Below are 21,125 nucleotides of genomic sequence, written 5' to 3'. Positions count from 1 at the left end.
ATTCTGCTACAGTTATTTATAAATGAGTAGTTTTTAAAGGGACCTGGTGGTAATATAAGATTTTAGCTGCAGGTCAGTTCTATGAAAGAAAAGATGGTTATTAAGTTACTTCAACAATTGGCTGTTCATATAATGCTTTAAGGTTTACAAAGCTCTTCAATTATTATCTCATTTGCCAGGAGGAATATCAGTTAAAGCTAACATTACTAATTCTCTTTTACAGTCAACTACTGGTTCTATTAATCTATTGTAGTCCATGATGTTTTTTTTTTTTTTTTTAATTCTTGAATTTGCAATCTCCACATAATCTACCATCTGAGTTCTTTGGGAAATGAAAACAATTGGAAACAAGCAATCATTCAGTCAAAAAGTGTTAAGTCTTTATTATTGGTAAGCACTGGGGATACAAGTACAAATAATGAAACAATTTCTATTCACAATGAACTTATGTTCTGTAATGGCATCAAGGTCTGCTATCACACTGATGGTAAATGCTTCAACTTGAAAAGGCTACAAGTTAAAACAAAAGTGGAGGGAGTGTTGGTGCATGTTTTTTGTTTTCAAATTATTGTACACTCATTGTGGCCTCTGAAGTTGAGATGCAACAAAGTATAGATAGATTCTGTGCTGTTTGTGCTAATTTTGACTTGTCTTCACCAAGAAAACAAAAGTATTCCATTAGCCAACAACACATCATCCATATGTGGAACTATCCATTACAACAAATGGAGAAGTTTTGAATTCTGTGAATAAGTTCATTTATCTTGGGCAGTATACTTTCCAGAAATGTTCACATTGTAATGAGATTGACACATGCATTGTTAGAACTAGTTCAGTCTTTGGGGGGCTCTAAAGGAAAGTGTGGGAGAGATGGGATATTAGGCTGATTATGTGAAAGTCCACAGAACCTTTGTACTGACCTTTCACAGACATAATTATATGTTTGTGAAACCTGGACAGCGTACCAGCACTATGCCAGGAAATGGAATTGCTTCCATTTGAATTGTCTTAGGAAGATTTTGAAGATCACCTGGAAAGATAAGATCCCAAATACTGAGGTCCTTTCTTGAATTAAACTGCCAAACATTCCACTTCTACTACCAAGGGCAGTTGAACTGGTTATATTGTTTGAATACCAAATGTATGCTTGCCAAAAAAAAAGACTATTTTATATAGAACTCACATGAGGAACTTACAACATGGTCAGAAAAAGAGATATAAAGACACTTTTAGGGTTTCTCATTAGAATTTTAGAATTGATTACACAACATGGGAGATATTGTTACAGGACCTCTCAGCATGGCCCATCCTCATCAGAGAAGGTGCTGTGCTTTATAAGCAAAGCAGAATTGAATTAGTCCAGAAAAAAAAACATGAGACGTCACCCTGAATGTTCATATGGACCATTTGTGTCTGACCTTTGAAAGAGCATTCCATCTTTATGTTGGTCTGATCAACCACAGTCAGATACAGTCACTTGATTTTAACTTAGTGATGTCATTTTGATCCTCTTGTGAGAACAAAAGACAACAACCAATGAACCAGCCATGTTCCATGATGGAAGAGAACAAAATACATCATTAGTTAGTATAAGTATAAATTGAGCAAATATTATTTACTATGCTATATATATAAGTACTTTAATAAATAGAATTTAACTCATAGATAGTTTTGGAGGTAGGCTTGGGGATATTAGGAAAAGCTTTAGAAGATGTGATTGAGCTTCATCTTGAAAGAGGAGGAGGATAAGGACAGGTTCAAAATAGAAAAAAGGGAGCATCCTGTGTAAGGAATAGAAAGAAGGTCACTGTGGCTAGATCTAGAGTGTAGGAGAAGAGCAAATTTCTAATGAGACTGGAAAGATAGTTTGGAGCTGGGTACAAAAGAGTTTAGATAAGAAGGCACTGGAGTGATTGAGTAGAAAAATTGCATGATTTGACAGCAGTATATAGGATTGACTGGAATGCTGAGAGACTTGAAGCAGGAAGACCACTTAGTAGCTGTTGGGGTAACACAGGTAAGGGTTAATGAGGGTCTGAACTAAGAGTAGCTGTGTGATTGTATGGAAATATTTTATGTGATGTAATAATTTATGGTATTTTTCTCTATCTTTTATAAAATGTTTAGGCTGTGGATTGAACTACCATAAACGATGTGCCTTCAAGATTCCAAATAATTGTAGTGGAGTAAGAAAGAGACGTTTGTCCAATGTATCTCTGCCAGGACCTGGCCTCTCTGTTCCAAGGCCTGTACAAACAGAATGTGCAGTGTCTTCTAATGAAGAGGTAGGTGCTATATATTAGTTTCAAAATGGTATGTCTATCTTTCTGTTTGGCTGTCTCACTTACTCCCCCACACACTTGCACACATGCACATACACACCCCTGTATATGAAATTACATTGAGGATAGGTTTAGAAAGAGTGAAACTTTAGGAGAGATGGAAGATTAGCAGTTTGTGGTAGGACAGAGAAATTTCAGAGGTCTAGATCCCAACATCATTTAGAGACAGAAGATCATTTGGGCCAATGTCGTCCTTTTATAGTTGTAGGATCACACAGAACTTGAGAGTTGTATGGGAACAGAGTAATCCAGCCATCAAGCAAAGGAATGTCATTCTAACAAGTAGCCATCCAACCTTTTCTTGAACACTTCCAAGTGGAAGAAACCTACCACTTTACATTTTTGAGCAGTGCTCATTTTTAGGAAGCTTTTCCAGACCTGGAAAAGCCTGACCTCGTTACAGCTCTGAATTGCTCCTGATAGTGTCATTTGGGACAAATGAAATAAATCTAATCCCTCTTTTAGATGAAAGCCCTTCAGATACTTGAAGACCATTATCTTATGCCACTCTCTCCCTTGTTTCTCTGAATTTTCTCTTTTCTAGACTTAATTCTCAGTTCCTTCCATTGATCCTCTAACCATGAGACCATCTCCCATGCCTGGAATCTGTTCATTTCTTATCTGTGTCTCATTGCCCAGATTATGGTCCACCCCCTTTCCCAATTGGTGTTAACCCTTGTCAAATAATCATCCATTGTCCAAAAGAACATAAACTCCTTGAATTCAATTTTAAATTTTTAAATTTTTAAATTTTATCCATGTATCCTCTGGATCTATTACAGTATCTTGTATATAGTATATATTTAATAAATACTTGTTGAAGTTGAAGAAACTTAATAACTCTCACAAACTTGCCATGTCATAGTTTATTCTCCCTTAATGAATTTTCTTTGAAGACTATATGAGCTCTTTTGTTCATTTTGTAATATTTTCTTATAATAATAATAAACATTATTATTATAAACTCATACTGATAAAATACTTTTATTATCAAATTCCTTATTTTAGCCTCTCAATAATGCTGAAAGGATTACAATAGTTAATTCTGCTGTAGGTTTTATTCCCACTTTATAGATGAGAAAGATGAGACTCTGAAAAATTAATTGATTTGCTCATGGTCACACTACTGGAAAGTGTTAAAGTTTAGCTTCAGACCCAATTCTTCTTGAATCCAGATCCTTCATACTTTGTCTCCTTCATACTTTCTTGTCTCTTTGTAGGTGTTGCTAGGAACTCTAATGTCTTTTTGAACTTTGGGACTATGAGGGTTTATGAGTAAGTGTTCATGGAATGTGAATATGAATTAGAAAAGTGGGTTTAAGAGAGTAAAGGGACAAGCAAGTGAAATGTGGTGCTGGAAGTAAGGAAGATACAGACTAGACATTCTACGCTCTCACATCCTACTCCAAACAATTTTTTTTTTCTCTGTGTGGCAGGGTTGGGGAGTGGTGTAATATTCTCTAAATTATATAATGTTTTCTGGGAGCAGATTTCTTGGGGGGTTTCTGGAGGCAGCCTTAGTTTCGGTTCCATGTAATAATCACCTCAAATGCAGCCAGGCATTAAAGTCCAGTCCTTTTATTGTCTCTTCCAAAATAGCCCAGTTAGTTTTCCTTGATGCCAAGAGCTCTTGTTGCTAATCCTTTGCTTCTGCCAGCTTCAGCCTCCAGCTCTCTCTCAATCCTGGCTCTGGATCTCCCAGAGTGCCCCCAGTGGGCTTGTCCTTCTATATGTTCTTTTAGAGGTGTGAACTCAAAGGTTGACTCCTCCTTCAAGAGTGGGATTGTGGGTTCTGTGTTAGACTTGTGAATCTCCTCAACTGAATCCTTACTTGTGAATTTCCTGGAAGTCTCTAGTTGGTATATGGTAGCTCCTCCTTATATATCATCTCTTAAAGATATGAACTCTAATGTGTAAACTAATGTGGGAACTTTCTTAAAGGTATGAATTAAGTACATAAGCACCTTGATTCAAGTTCTGGCTCATAACAGTGTAGGGAAAAAAATATTACATCTTTATTTTCACTAACCTCTAATAGAAATGTAGCATTTCCTCCAATTATTTAAAAAACCTTATTCTGCCAAAGGGATCCACAGATTTAACCAACTGATAGTGATACCATGGAAGATTAAAATCTCCTGATTTAGGTTTACTTTTTTGAATACACTTGGGAAAAAACACAAGGAGCTAAATCAGGAAAGGATCAGGTTGAATTATTTGAGGCAGTGTAGTTATATTTGCTTCCCCTTACTGAATATAATTTTTTTGCATCCTGGTCAAGTTGATATTTCTAAATTAATCTAAGATAATCTATTCTTTTTATATTTTACATTCTTTTCTCTTTTTATTGTAGATAATTGAAAGTTATATGTTTATAAATCTTGGAAGATTCTCTAATCTGTAATGTAAACTAAAGATGAATCAGAACATGATTCAGCATATATGAATATTTGGTTTTGGAACGGAGTTCTGATCATTTCAATTAGAGTCTGATACATAAAAATAATATACATCTTTCCTAAGAAGATTTGATTTGAAAACCACTCAAAATACTCATTGAAATAAATTACAAGTTTCATGAGTAAACATGGTATTTTATTTTTTAAAGAGTATCTTTTATTTGAAATAATTTAGAGTTGGAGTAAATTTAGGTATCTATTTTCAGCCTTGCTTCCTGCTTTGTGGTCATTTAAAGTAAATCTGAAAAAAAGGTAATTCTAAGAGATGTGGAGTCAAACAGAATAAAAGCTGGGCCCAGCAGGCTCTAGAGCATAGCATGAGAAAAGCCTTCATGTTCATTTGCCTCCCAGTGACTGATACTGACTTTTGTTTTTGCAGCTGTGCCCTGTGATCAGCAAGGTGAGGGGTTTGGGGCACATCCTGGAAAGAGAAGAGTGAACTCCAAGCTGGAGGATGTGGATGCTTTCTGTTAAATCCAGTTGTTACTCTGAGGTCTTTTCTGTTCACCCTTCATCAGAGTTTGCCTTCTATGCCGTTTGCTGTGGAGCCTGTGTCTTGCCAGGCACCATGTCTGGGCAGTAGGAAGTCTTTTCTTCTTATGGATTCTTTAGTCCCCACAGCTATCTGGTCCCTATTCTTTACTTCTTTGTCGACTTTCTACTTATCTTCTCCTCTCCCACTTCCTTAGCCATCTTTCTCTCCTTGGCATCACTTTTTCTTCTCATAAACTGAAATGTTTTTCCCCTGATTTTTTTTTCAGATTGTTGGAGCATGGTGGTATCAAAATGGTTGAGACTCTCCTCTGCTAGAACATTTCTTTGTATGCATTATGGAAAGAGAGGTGAAATTGCCAGGGATTCTGACAATGATGAACATTTAGAGCATTAGTAATTAGAAGTGTGGGGAGATATATTGAACTAGATTTAGTTTTGATCATTCACTAATATAATTAGCTAGGGAAAAAACAAAACCAAAAACCTTTATTACTTAAAGGCAACAAAGGAGGTTTTTACTAAAGCTTCCTCTGTTTTCCTCTTAAACATAAACTGGTTCAAACTCAAACATCTGCTCAGTTAAGGACATGGATTTAGTCATGTAGTAAGAGTTAGAAATGATACTCATATATACCACATAGAACCCACAAAATATAACATGACCCAGAGGAAGGTCTTCAGTCCATTGGCTGATTCTTCTGTGAAGAATCATACTTCACAGATATAGGAGAACATACACAAAATCATTGAGGATAAGACCACATAGATAGTGTGTAATTCTTATTGATAGAAAAAATACACATATCAGTGAGATCACAAAATCTTTGAAGTGTTGACATTCTAATTGATAGATATCCACTTCCCCCAAACAATTGGAAGAAAAAAAAATAATCTTCTGTCAAGTTGTTGACTTTAAACAAATTTCTTTGAGGATAGGTTCTGTGTCTACTTATTTGTAATTTAGTGCCTAATCCTTAGCACAGTTTCTGGCACAAAATAGGTGTTCAGTAAATATTTACTGATTAATTATAGTGTCTGCCTTAACACTAATGGACTGTATGTATTTGTTATTTTTTAAAAAATTTATTTTATTTTTTAAAAAACACTAAGAATAAAGAAAAACAGAAAAAGGACACAAAACGAAATGAAACAAGACAAAAGAGAACGTTGTCATATGCCCAGCAAAACATCAGGGAGGATTTAAAATATATAACAATACATTACTAGTTCAAGAAAGCATACATATTAGTAGAAGAAATTATACTCATGAGTAGCTATCTTTTCTTTATTTCCTTGTGAATTATTCTTTTGTTCTCTGCTGCCCACTTTTTTTTTACTTTATTCTTTTTTCCCCCTTTCATCCTTCCCCATCCCCAGTCAGGGTATAGTTAAGAAAGGAAATGTATATAGATATAGATATAGATATAGATATAGATATAGATATAGATATAGATATATACACACACCTATCCCCACACATAAACACACACACACACACACACACACACGCGTGCGCACATATATCTTTCCTATCCCTGCAGACTTTTTGCTTTAATTTTGTTCTTAACTTGCCTTGCTATTACTTAACATTCCCCCACCCCACCCCATAGATCCTTTCCTTGACTTCTTGAACTGCACCCTTTGCTTTCAGGTCCACCATCCTTTCCCCTTATTTCTTCATAGATTTTGAAGAGAACTATACTGTGTGTGTGTGTGTGGGTGGGTGTGTGTACCATATATGTGTATGTACCATACACATACACACACACACACACACACACACACACACACACACACAGTATAGCACTCTCCAAAATCTATGAAGAAATATAAATAAATATATATACACACACACACACACACACACACACACACACACACATATATATGGAGAGAGTACTATACTGTGTATATGTTGTGTGTGTGTGTGTGTGTATGTGTGTGTATGATACATATGTATTGTTGCTTATTTAACCCAATCCCAAGGTGAGGTTTTCGGAATTACAAGCCTTCTCTCTCCAATGTATGTCCTTCCTCTATATCTCATTTGTATAACATAATTATTATATTTACCTTAATTCTTCCCCAATCTTTCTTTTGAACTACCCTATTGTTGATGTCAATCTTAAATATATGGTATTCATTTCTCATGTAAAAAAACAATTTGTTCATGTTGAGTTCCTTGAAATTGGCTCTTGTATGTTAAATTTTCTGTTAAATTCAGATTTGCTTGTTAGAAAGACCTGAAAATCTGTAAATTCGTTGAATGTCCATTTTTTTCCTTATAATTTTGCTAAATGATATTTTTGGCCACAAGTCTAATTCTTTTGATTGTTGATTCTAGGACCTTCGGTCTTTTATTTATGGCTGCTGATAAGTCTGTACAATTTTAATTGTAGCTCCAGCATATTTGAATTGTTTTTTTTTCTTGTTTTTTGCAAAATTTTCTCATTGATCTGGAGGTTTCAAAATTTGGCAGTAATATTCCTATGTGTTTTGCACAAAGGATAGCTTTGTGATAGGAATCAGTACATTTTTTCTATTTTCTTCAGTGGAGCGTCTTCACTCAGTCTTCTCTGACTCAGACCCAGACTCCACAAACAGTCCATGAGGTGAAAGTTTCTGTGGTTCCTGCTGAGGCTCCGACCACACCCAGCTGTAGCTCCAGGTCTCCCCATTTCGTGTTTCTGTGGAGCTAGCTGAGAAGTGTTTGCAGTTCATACAGAGTTAATCCCTACCTATGGCCTTTATTCTTGTCATCTTGGATTGTATCTGGAGGACCTTTGTTCAGCCCCAAGTCTTCTTGATTTTTCACCTGTTTATGTTCTCCTTGAGGCACAAATTGATTCTATTTGTGGGGGAAATCTGGAGAGCTTAAAATTTACCAATCTACTCTGCCATCTTCCCAGAATCCTCTGTATTTGTTCTTTAAAATGAATCTAAAGCTTAAAAAAAAACTCTTTTCATATAATTAATTTATTGATCATACAATTAATTTCAATATTAATATTCAGTTTTGGAAATTTCCAAATTTTAGACTGTACAGTACATGTAGAGATGAAATAATGTCAGAGAATATTTTTTACATTGATCTGAGAATCCCAAATCCTCTACTACAAGGAAGGGTTTTGCAAGTTAAAGAAAGGTGTGTCTTGTCTGTAAAGTACTAGACAGATATTTCTCTTGAAGTCAGTGTTTGTCTCCTAAATAATTGATGTTATACTTGTAGAAATATCTTGTGTTTTAGGCCCATGTTCACCAAGAACCAAGTAAAAGAATTCCCTCCTGGAGCGGACGTCCAATCTGGATGGAGAAGATGGTCATGTGCAGGGTGAGAGTTCCACACACGTTTGCTGTGCATTCTTACACTCGCCCCACAATATGCCAGTACTGCAAGCGACTCCTCAAAGGCCTTTTTCGCCAGGGAATGCAGTGTAAAGGTAGGGATTCCTTTTACTTTTTAGGAAAATTCTCTATTGCTGGTTGCTAAATAGGAGTTTGATATTTTTATAGTAAAGAAGAGTCACCTAAAATGACATTATTTCTTGATTGAATCTCTGCTGTTTTTCTGTGTCTTATTAAATGCCAAAATTAATATATTTAAATCAGAAATGATGTTTTTTGTATATCCTCAAATTGTTACTCTTGAAAGTTGTTTTCCTTTGTAACTCTACAGTATCTTTTGTAACAGACTACAATTGCCTTATCACAGTTGGTTGGGTAGTTAATTGGATTTTAGTATTAAAAGCCACAGTCATAGTTTCTGCCCATTGTTAGCAGCATTTCATTTAGAATAAAATCTTCAGAAAGGTTATATGCCCTGGGCTATTTGCCCTATACTAATATATGTAGTGCATACATTAAGAAATGATGAACCAAAGGTCACTAAATGTCCCTGAAAAGCTACTGGGATACTTGAATAATAAAATCGTCCCTTATATTTGCATATCATTTTAGGCTTATTAAGGCTTGATTAAGACATTTAAGTCTTCTTTGGATTGGTATGATTACTTGAGGTTGACAAATGAAAAACAGATTATGTAATTTATCTAATATTTAGCAGTTAGTTAATAGGAAAAAAGAGAACTTTAATTGCATTTTTGATTACCATTTTTCCCTCTTTCCTTGAAATAAATTGTCATCTAAATGAAATCTATGACCTGAAATTTAACATGTAACAGTAAATATCTCATCACACATAAGAACAGGCTAAATGAAAGCTTGCTTAACAGTATTAATTTGATAGGGGAGATAGTGTAATATCAGTTGTTATGAATCATTGAACAAGGGATGAGAGAGTTGAAATGGAACTTGTAACAACCAGACTTTGAATGTGAGTGTATAAGTTGATTAATGTTATAATATGTCCTAGTGTTAACTAGGAATTTTGGCCTAGAGCAAATACCACTAAATGTGCTCTGGGGATAGCAAATAGAAAGTGTTTTCAGATTAATTTTCAAAACAGGAGTCTCTCTCTCTCAAGGAGAGGAGACCTGAGACTTTGAGATACAAAACAGAGACCCTAGTTTTACTTGAAAGATTGCTGGTTGAAGGGGAGTGGAAATAGAAAAGCAGATAAATTCTGTATGGCTGGAAAATGTTTTTGAGATCAAAGTAATTTTGAAAAAAATGAGTTTTGTCTTCATTAACTCAGAAAACATAGAAGAGATGTAGTTAAAAGTTCTTAATTGGAAAAAAAATTTTAAGAAGGTAAAACAGTACTAAATAACTTGCTACTTTTTGAGAAGATATAGAACAAAGCTAGCAGAGCATCATTAACAGTAATGCTATAGAAGTTCTTGAAACACAAATTTCAAGCTGAACTAGCCACCAAAGTCAAGATGTGAAGTCAATTTGCCTGGAGTGTTATTAGAAAATTTGTGTTTTTAAGTGTCAGGCCCATGGAGTTGTAAATTCACAAGGTAGAAAAAGGCACTGAACTGCACTACCATCAGCACCATAGATCATGTTGACACTGGAGAGAAACAAGAACCCTGTTCTTTGGGGACACCAGCCAACAGCAGAGTCCAGCACTCTTCTTGTTCAGGAACAAAACTCCCCAGTACCATAGGGACCCAACTAAAGTGTGACTGAGAAATATTTAACAAAATAAATAACACATTACAGCCTAGATAATGTTAACTTGCAGTTTTCTAACTTTCAGTTTGAATTTGATATTACCTGTTCTGCAGTAGGCATAGTAACTTCCATTTTGGTAATTCTGTCCCTGTGCAGCTAAAATATAAAGTTTGCCAGGCCCTTATTAGATATGATATGAGAAAGTTACTGATGTTTAGAAAGGAATAAGAGAAATTTAGGAAAATCTGAGACAGATTGAATGAGCATTTGATAGGAATTGGAGAATTCATGGGGAAGATGGGAAGGAGGGAGGGGAGTGGGTATGAAGTGAAAAGGCATCAGAGGGAAAACAAGATTTGTTGTTGCTGACTGTTTGATATGCAGTTATTAAGATATCAAGAAGAATTTTTGAAAGGACTTTATGAGCACCATATAAAAATAGAGAAATTTCTGAGGTATTCCTGATAATAGCTATTTATATGACTTGGTACATTATTTTCATATAAATTACTAAACTGAACATTTTCATTTTAGATTGCAAATTTAACTGTCATAAGCGCTGTGCATCAAAAGTACCTAGGGACTGTCTTGGGGAGGTGACTTTCAATGGAGGTAAAATCGCTTTTCTTAACAATATCTTTTGAAATGAGAAAGATATATTTTGCTATATTCTTTTCAAATACTTATTTTAAGCCAAACTGGTTATTTACTTTATGTTCCTTATTTATAAAGGTTGCAGTTTTATAGTTAAAAGTTGATTAAAAGATTGTCAGTTTTAAAAATTTTACTTTTGTGTTCTAGGACTTTCCCTTTGGCCCTGCTATTTTTAATATTCTCTTCATTCAGATTGTTGGGCAAATCTAAGAAAATTGGATTTAATAGGTATTAATATAAAACCTGAACTTAAAGGGATTGCATTGTGGAGAAAACAGTTCATGTGAAGAAAATCATGCTGAGATTTGGCTGTGAGGAAATTTAACTGGGACAATAATGAACTAAGACAGATATTATAGCCATCTAATATGAGAAGAATTCTTATGAAAAAATAATTAAACTTTTTTCTACCAGATTGAGGATACAGACTGAGGATAAATGGATAGAAGGTGTAAAGAGATTGCCCCAAATGAAATATATCCTATTGTGGTAAATGGTCTTCTGTAACTATCAATGCTCACAGGTTATATAACAAAGTTTAGGTTTGTTAAAGAGAGGGTTTCATGCTTTGGGTTGGAATAGATAGATGATCTTAGGATCCCTGCTGTCATTCAGAAAGGTGGGGAAGAAGGGAAGGGAACAAGAATTTTATTAAAAGCACTTAACTATGAACCAGGTACTATATATTAAGCCCTTTATAATTATTCTCATTAGATCCACCTGACTACCCTGAGGGATAGATTCTATTACTGTTGCTATTTTGTAGATGGGTAAACGAAGGCAGGCAGAGGTTGCCTAGCTTCACACAGCTAATAAGTATCTGAGGCAGGATTTAAATCTAGGTTTTCCTGACTCCAGATGTGATGATTAGAAAGGTTTGAGAGACATAGTTTTAAGGTAATTTAATCATTTTATTAATAAAGCCAGTACATTATTAATAAAAGAATGGTCATTTGGTCATTTGGATTATCAAAGTGGTAAGCTCACAATTTATATGCTCTTTGAATAGTAGGTATTCTGAGGGATGGCAATCAACTCTGATTGGATAACGCATTAAAATGAAGGTCTATAAGTGACAGACTGTCTCTGTGCCTAGACCACATCCAGAACACCCCCAGGCTTGAGCATTCTCTTGTGTGCCTCACACAAGTCTCAGCAGAATATAATGGCTACCTTACCCGGTGGGGCTTTGAACTAGAAAGTTAGGACAGTTTCATCATCAGCAATGTTCTCTTCAAGTGACTGAATTTTTAAAAATCAAGATTTTAGAAGAGGAAAACTCTGGATCTCCCCAAATCATTGGTTATTAATGATGATTTCTCTCAAGGTCTGTCACTATATTCTGGGTTGTTTGGCTACGTTTAGACTGTATGACCTAAATTTTCTTTATTGTCATCAACTAAGAGAAAATATTCATATATGATAATAGATGCTATCATCAGGAAGTATATAAACCCATCTTGAGTTTCCTTATGGGTGCTGATTTTTAGGGAAATAATGGAAGCTATAATGGTGAGCTTACATATTTATTAAATGTTGTTTGGTCGTTTCAGTCCTGTTTGACCCCATTTGGGGTTTTCTTGGCAAATATCCTGGAATGGTTTTCCATTTCCTTCTCCAGTTCATTTTGTATATGAGAAAACTGTGGTAAACAGGGTTAAATGACTTGTCCAGAGCCCATAGTTAGTATGTCTGAAGTCAGATTTGAACTCATGAAGATTAGGCTTCCTGACTCAAGGACCAGTGCTCTCTCCATTACATTACCTTGCTTAAACATTTTCAGCCTAGCAGCAAATATGAAATAAAAACAGAACAATAGTAAAACTTGGGATTGGATTCCTTCAGTTTGACATTCATAGTACTCTCACCCAAAATCTTTTTTTTGTGAAGAAAGGGTTTTCAAAGCTTATTAATATGATGAGTAATCTTCTTTTAAAATTAAAAAAGTAAAGATAGTAACATTGGTTATAGTCAAATAAGTACTTATTATGACAATTTTTATCCATGAAAAGAGGACTTGTTAAGTCATTAGTTCCTAGTTTCTATAGGAATTGGTATCCCATTCTCTCTACCCTTAAGTCTCTTCTTTGATTATCATCTTCTATCAACTTTGTATATATGTTATATGATCATAGTTGTTTGCATGTTGTCTCTCCCATTAGTGTGTGAGCCTCTTTGAAGGAAGGTGGGGGGCGGGGCATATTTTTGTTCCTATTTTGTATCTCTAGTACTTTGATAGGTCTTGCTTTGTAGTAAGCACTGAATAAATACTTGTTGAATGAGTGACATTGTTGATAGACAGGTTTTATTTTTAATCTTTATACAAGAAAATCAGCTTTAGAGGAACTCATTTTAAAATCTATTCTTTAACTTTTTTAACTTGAAATAGTTTTAAAATTTCTTGCTTTTTCAACAATTTGACATCCCTTTGAAACCTTGCCCTAGAACCTTCCAGTCTGGGAACAGATATGGATATGCCAATGGATATTGACAGTAGTGACATGAACAGTGATGGTGGCCGGGGTTTGGATGATCCAGAAGAACCATCTCCACCAGAAGACAAAATGTTCTTCCTAGATCCTTCTGATCTTGATGTAGAAAGAGATGAAGAAGCTGTCAAAACTATCAGGTAGTAAATGTGCCTGTGAAACAGTAGATAGACCGAATCCAGCATGCAGGACCAGATAGATAGGGAGCTCCATTTCAGAGGTGCCTCGCTGTAGCCTGTAGAACTTTAGGGTGTTGGAACTGCAAGGACTGATATGAAGATCCTCTAATGATTAACAAGGACCAAATCTGATGTTGCTGCAACAGATAGTTCTTTATAGCCATGTCAGAATTTTTGACAACTGACATCGTGTAGCCTTTCTAGGCACATAGAAAAAAGTAGGTGAATATTTTATATTTTAAAAAAAAAAAAAATTTTTTTAAACAATCAAAACAGTATAGGTTCATGGTGAACACCAACACAAAGTAATGATAATGGCTTATCTTTTGTACCAAATGATGTACCAGGAAGGTATTTTGATGGCAGAAGCCACCATAGAGAATATATTTGGGAACTTTTATCAAAAAGTAATGATAATTAATTTTGGAGCAATCTTCATAAAGCTGAAATTCTTGACATTTTGTGAAAATGTTACTCATATAAAAATCTATATAGTATCATTTGTTTAGCAGAATACCATCCTATGTAGGCTTTTAGGAAATTGCAAAATTGATATAAAGCATATTCTCAAGAATCCTACAATCTACTACAAAATAAGATAACACAGATAGGTCTTGTATGTCATGTTCCAAAAGGAGTATATTAGTGAGTTTTGATTTTTTTTTTTTTTAATAAAAATGAGTTGTATGAGGCCTGAAGTCATTAACAATCAGAGTCATTTGGGTTTACAGAATGGACAGAACTGGAAAAGATGAAGGGAGATAAGGAAAGCATTGTAATCATAGGAGACAGCTTGAGCAAGAACATGAAGGCATGAGAGTATAATGCATATTTGAAGTAAGAGAAAGATGTTTATTTTTTTGTTTGTTTCTAAGTCTTTTTGGTTTTTTGAATTACTTGAAAAAAATCACCTTAACAAAATTCTAATCAGTAGCAATGTATGTGATTTTTTTAAACTAGGTTTTAAATATTTCTAATTAATTTTAAACATTTTTCTCAGTCCATCAACAAGCAATAATATTCCACTAATGAGAGTTGTGCAGTCAATCAAGCACACAAAGAGGAAAAGCAGTACGATGGTGAAAGAAGGATGGATGGTACACTATACCAGCAGAGACAATTTGGTTGGTAACTTTATAATTTTAAATGTGTTCATGTTTGTTTAAAAAAAAACCATTATTTGCATATTCTTTCAAAGAGTATGTCAGGGTGTTTGATTATTTTTATATATTGAGAGAATTTTAAAAGTTAAAACATGTAATGGGACTTCTGGCCAAGATGGTGGAGAGGAGGCACACAGCTGTGTAAGCTCCGCATTTTCTCTCAGAATCCATTTCATGACAAGCCTCTGAATTAATGCTTGACTGAAAAAAAAAAAAAAAACAACCCACAAATAGTTACCAAGAACAGCCATCCTTGAGATTCGCCAGGAAAGGTCTGTTTTTGCTTGAGGGCGGGGACGGTTTTAGATCGGGCCCAGGCTGAGGGCAGGCAGTAGCAGTGAGAGCACGGCAGGCAGCTCACAGCCGAGCAGATCGGAGGGGGGTGGGATGTGATCTCAGCCGTCTCTGTGGGGAGAGCCTTGCTACAGTATTGGATATTTTGCCCTGGCAGCAAGCTAGCAGACAAGCAGAGAAGCTAAAAACACTGGGGGTGAAGAATACAACCCGGAACAGCTGGAATCTCTCCCTTCCCCCTCCCCCACAGTGTCTCAGCACGCTCTCGGAGTCTCAGAGCGCAGGCGCAGCACAGTCTGGCTAGTGCCTCTCTGCTGCCCCCGCAGTCCTTAGAGGAAGCTCGGTAACACCACCCAGCCCCTTCCCCCAAAAAAGCAGACTCCATTTGGGTTTTTTTTCCTTTTTTCTTTGCTAGTTTGTCTCCGATTCTTCTCTGACAAAATGAGCAAAAAATTGAAAACGACCTTAACCCTTGACAGCTTCTATATGGATATAGAGCAGACTCTAAACCCTAAGGAGACTAAAAACAGACAGTCTCCAGGTGAATCCCCAAAGGAGAGATCATCTGTTCCTCAGCACAGATGAACCTCATAGAAGAAATTAAAAAGGCTCTCACAAGGGAGCTAGAAGAAAAATGAGAAAAGGAGAGGAGGCTTGGCAAGAGAGTTTGGAGAAGTCATCCCACTCATTTAAAGACAGAGTAGATAAAGAAATCAAATCCTTGAAAAATAGGATTAGTGAACTGGAAACAGAAAATAGCTCTCTAAAAAATAAAATTGACGAAATGGGAAAAAATTCCATAGAACAAAAGAACTCAATTGGACAATTAGAAAAAGATGTTAAAAAAAGTGAGTGAAGAAAATACTTCATTGAAAATCAGAATTGAACAAATGGAATTGAATGACTGGAGGAGACAAGAAGAATCAGTCGAGCAAAACCAAAAAATGAAACAATGGAAAAGAATATGAAATACCTTTTGGGGAAGACAACAGACCTGGAAAATAGATCCAGGAGAGAAAATCTGAGAATTATTGGACTCCCAGAAAAGTATGATGAAAAAAAAAGAGTCTGGACACTATTTTCCAGGAAATTATCAAAGAGAACTGCCCAGAAGTCATAGAAACAGAGGGTAAAATAGACAAAATGTATGGGATGCAGCCAAAGTGGTAATAAGAGGAAATTTCATATTTGCATAAAATAGAGAAAGAGAAGGTCAATGAATTGGGCTTGCAACTAAAAATGCTAGAAAAGGAACAAATTAAAAACACCCAGTCAAACACTAAACTTGAAATTCTAAAAATAAAAGGAGAGATCAATAAAATTAAAAGTAAAAAAAACTATTGAATTAATTAATAAAACTAAGAGTTGGTTCTATGAAAAAACCAACAAAATAGAGAAACTCTTAATAAATCTGATTTTAAAAAAGGAAAGAGGAAAATCAAATTGTTAGTCTTAAAAATGAAAAGGGAGAACTCGCCAGTAACGAAGAGGAAATTAGAGCAATAATTGGGAGTTACTTTGCCCAGCTTTATGCCAATAAATTCGACAACTTAAATGAAATGGAAGAATACCTTCAAAAATATAGCTTGCCCAAACTAAAAGAGGAAGAAGTAAATATTCTAAACAGTCCCATCTCAGAAAAAGAAATAGAACAAGCTATTAACCAACTCCCTAAGAAAAAATCCCCAGGACCAGATGGATTTGCATGTGAATTCTATCAAACATTTAAAGAACAATTAACTCCAAATGCTATATAAATGATTTGAAAAAATAGGGATTGAAAGAGTCCTACCAAACTCCTTTTACGCCACAGACATGGTACTGATACCTAAACCAGGTAGGCTGAAAACAGAGAAAGAAAATTATAGACCAATCTCCTTAATGAATATTGATGCTAAAATCTTAAATAAAATATTAGCAAAAAGATTACAGAAAATCATCCCCAGGATAATACACTATGACCAAGTAGGATTTATACCAGGAATGCAGGGCTGGTTCAATATTAGGAAAACTATTAACATAATCGACTATATCAATAACCAAACAGACAAAAACCATATGATCATCTCAATAGATGCATAAAAAGCATTTGATAAAATCCAACATCCATTTCTAATAAAAACACGTGAGAGTATAAGAATAAACGGACTTTTCCTTAAAATAGTCAGGAGCATATATTTAAAACCATCAGTAAGCATCATATGCAATGGGGAAAAACTGGAACCTTTCCCAGTTAGATCTGAAGTGAAGCAAGGTTGCCCACTATCACTATTATTATTCAATATTGTATTAGAAACACTAGCCTTGCAATAAGAGTTGAGAAAGAGATTAAAGGAATCAGAGTAGGCAATGAGGAAATCAAACTATCACTTTTTACAGATAATATGATGGTATATCTAGAGAACCCCAGAGATTCTACTAAAAAGCTATTAGAAATAATTCATAACTTTAGCAAAGTAGCAGGATACAAAATAAATCCCCCATAAATCCTCAGCATTTTTATACATCACCAACAAAATCCAACAGCAAGAGATACAAAGAGAAATTCCATTCAAACTAACTGTTGACAGCATAAAATATTTGGGAATCTGTCTACCAAAGGAAAGTCAGGAATTATATGAGCAAAATTACAAAAAACTTTCCACACAAATAAAGTCAGACTTAAATAATTGGAAAAATATTAAGTGCTCTTGGATAGGCCAAGCGAATATATTAAAGATGACAATACTCCCTAAATTAATCTATTAGTGCTATACCATTCAGACTTCCAAGAAAATATTTTAATGATCTAGAAAAAAATAACAGCAAAATTCATATGGAACAATAAAAAGTCGAGAATCTCAAGGAAATTAATCAAAAAAAAAAAAAAATCAAATGAAGGTGGCCTAGCTGTACCTGATCTAAAACTATATTATAAAGTAGCAGTCACCAAAACCATTTGGTATTGGCTAAGAAATAAATTAGTTGATCAGTGGAATAGATTAGGTTTATAAGACAGAATAGTCAACCATAGCAATCTAGTGTTTGAGAAACTCAAAGATGCTAACTTTTGGGATAAGAATTCATTATTTGATAAAAACTGCTGGGATAACTGGAAATTAGTATGGCAGAAATTAGGCATGGACCCACACTTAATACCATATAAGATTTGATAAGATCAAAATGGGTCCATGACCTAGGCATAAAGAACGAGATTATAAATAAATTAAAGGAACATAGGATAGTTTATCTCTCAGACTTGTGGAGGAGAAAGAAATTTGTGACCAAAGATGAACTAGAGACCATTACTGATCACAAAATAGAAAATTTTGATTATATCAAATTAAAAAGCCTTTGTACAAATAAAACTAATGCAAACACAATTAGAAGGGAAGCAACAAACTGGGAAAACATCTTCACAGTTAAAGGTTCTGATAAAGGCTTCATTTCCAAAATATATAGAGAATTGACTCAAATTTATAAGAAATCAAGCCATTCTCCAATTGATAAATGGTCAAAGGATATGAACAGACAATTTTCAGATGATGAAATTGAAACTATTACCACTCATATGAAAGAGTGTTCCAAATCACTATTGATCAGAGAAATGCAAATTAAGACAACTCTGAGATACCACTACACACCTGTCATATTGGCTAAGATGACAGGAAAAAATAATGATGAATGTTGGAGGGGATGCGGGAAAACTGGGACACTGATGCATTGTTGGTGGAGTTGTGAACGAATCCCACCATCCTGGAGAGCAATCTGGAATTATGCCCCAAAACTTATCAAACTGTGCATACCCTTTGATCCAGCAGTGTTTCTACTGGGCTTATACCCCAAAGAGATACTAAAGAAGGGAAAGGGACCTGTATGTGCCAAAATGTTTGTGGCAGCCCTGTTTGTAGTGGCTAGAAACTGGAAAATGAATGGATGCCCATCAATTGGAGAATGGCTGAGTAAATTGTGGTATATGAATGTTATGGAATATTATTGTTCTGTAAGGAATGACCAGCAGGATGAATACAGAGAGGACTGGCGAGACTTATATGAACTGATGCTAAGTGAAATGAGCAGAACCAGGAGATCATTATATACCTCAACAACGATATTGTTTGAGGATGTATTCTGATGGAAGTGAATCTCTTCGATAAAGAGAGCTAATTCAGTTTCAATTGATCAAGGATGGACAGAAGCAGCTACACCCAAAGAAAGAACATTGGGAAATGAATGTAAACTGTTTGCATTTTTGTTTTTCTTCCCGGGTTATTTTTACTTTCTGAATCCCTGTGCAACAAGAGAACTGTTCACTTCTGCATACATATATTGTATTTAGGATATACTGCAACATATTTAACATATAACAACTGCTTACCATCTAGGGGAGGGGGTGGAGGGAGGGAGGAGAAAATCGGAACAGAAGTAAGTGCAAGAGATAATGTTGTAAAAAATAACCCTGGCATGGGTTCTGTCACTAAAAAGTTATTATAAAATTAAAAAAAAAAAAGAAAAAGAAATCTTGAAGATTAAAAGTACCATAAAAAAAATATTGCCAGAGAAATCAACACTTAAATCTTGGTACTAAGTTTCTGAAAGATAGATTCTACTTTCTCTCCTATTTCCCTCCCCATTGGGGGATGAGATGGGAGAAAAGAAAAAACAAACCTTTCTTTGAATATGCTTATTCAAGCAAAATGAATACTCACTGTCATCATGTCCAAAAATGTTTCATTCTTTACCCTAAGTTCACTGCCTCTATATAGCAAGGGCAGAGATGAGAAAAAATAGATCTTTAAAGATAAGCTGTTAAAAAAAATGTAATGATTTAATATCTAGTAACTAGAGGAGGAGATAGAAAATTCAGAAAGTGTCTGGAAGAATACCATGAAAATGATTGAAAGAAATTAGGGTCTGTAAGGTGGAAGGAGCTATAATTAAAGTCTAGAAAGACATCACAAGATATGGGCTGAGGTAAGAACATTAGAAAGCATTTAAAATGTATTTTATTTAACAGGTTTTTGAAAAAAAAATTAGTTGCAGGCGATTTTTTTTTTTAATCAAAGGATAGTGTTTTAATTACAGGTGGATAATTTTAGATTAGCCTTACAATTTTTGTAATCAGGAGTTTTGAGATACTTGAATGGGTTTTTAAAGGCTCTATGAAGGTCTTCAAGAATAAGATGAGATTTCTCTCTTCTTGGATGATTTGGGTAAATTTTTTATGTATAGATAATAAAGATTTGCTCCTCCCTCTTCTCAAAAAAATTTGTTGTCCAAGAGAGAGCTTGACTGCTTATGAGAATGAACATACTAAAAGTCTGATATGTTAGAGTGGTTACATATTGTGAGAGTATGAATGCATATATACAAGTAGCTCAAAACAAGTAATCAAAGTTCAAAGCATCTTACTGTGTTTGTTTATTTTTCCTTAGAGAAAGAGACATTACTGGAGACTTGACAGCAAATTCCTTACATTATTTCAAAATGAATCTGGATCAAAGTATTATAAGGTAGGATTCAATGGTTTTTCAGAATGTTTAGTCTTTCATATGTCTTTCAAAAGTATATGAAAATACATAGTAAGTTTGTGAATTCATTAATTACAGTAAATGATATTTATTTTCATCCACGTGGCCTTATTTTTATCTTATGCTTATTCTTTCACAAAACACTAGAAGTGGGACAGGTGAAAATTATTTTAGTATATCCATTTTGCAGATGATGAAATAGCTGAGAAGCACTGTATATAGAGTTTGAACTTGGGAGTCAGGAGTGGGGAGAGGGAAAAGAGGTAGGCATTTATTAGGCACCTCCTATAACCAGCTACTGTGCTAAGTAAGTCCTTTATAGGTAATATCTCAAGTCAAGAAGGCCTAAGTGGAAATTTTATCTCAGATGCTAGCTCTCAGCTTTAATGCCTTTCTTTATAAAATAAGGCTAAAAATAATACCCAAATCTCAAAGTAGTTGTGAGCATTGAGTGAGATAAT

At 34.8% G+C, this 21,125-nt stretch overlaps 1 protein-coding gene across 1 annotated transcript in view; it reads left to right on the top strand.

Annotated features, from left to right (window-relative positions):
- The window catches only part of PRKD3 (protein kinase D3), a 98,402-nt gene that overhangs the window by 48,113 nt on the left and 29,164 nt on the right, over positions 1–21,125 (top strand). The window contains exons 5-10 of the mRNA XM_051975114.1: positions 2,128–2,285; positions 8,544–8,736; positions 10,910–10,987; positions 13,475–13,658; positions 14,698–14,821; positions 20,569–20,646. Coding sequence (XP_051831074.1) covers positions 2,128–2,285; positions 8,544–8,736; positions 10,910–10,987; positions 13,475–13,658; positions 14,698–14,821; positions 20,569–20,646 — 815 coding nt within the window. The remainder of the gene's footprint in view (positions 1–2,127; positions 2,286–8,543; positions 8,737–10,909; positions 10,988–13,474; positions 13,659–14,697; positions 14,822–20,568; positions 20,647–21,125) is intronic.

Source organism: Antechinus flavipes, chromosome 2, assembly GCF_016432865.1.
Source record: "Antechinus flavipes isolate AdamAnt ecotype Samford, QLD, Australia chromosome 2, AdamAnt_v2, whole genome shotgun sequence".
NCBI classification, from domain to species: domain Eukaryota; kingdom Metazoa; phylum Chordata; class Mammalia; order Dasyuromorphia; family Dasyuridae; genus Antechinus; species Antechinus flavipes.
Note: the sequence above shows the minus strand (reverse complement) of the source record. Positions and strands in the feature narration are given on the sequence as shown.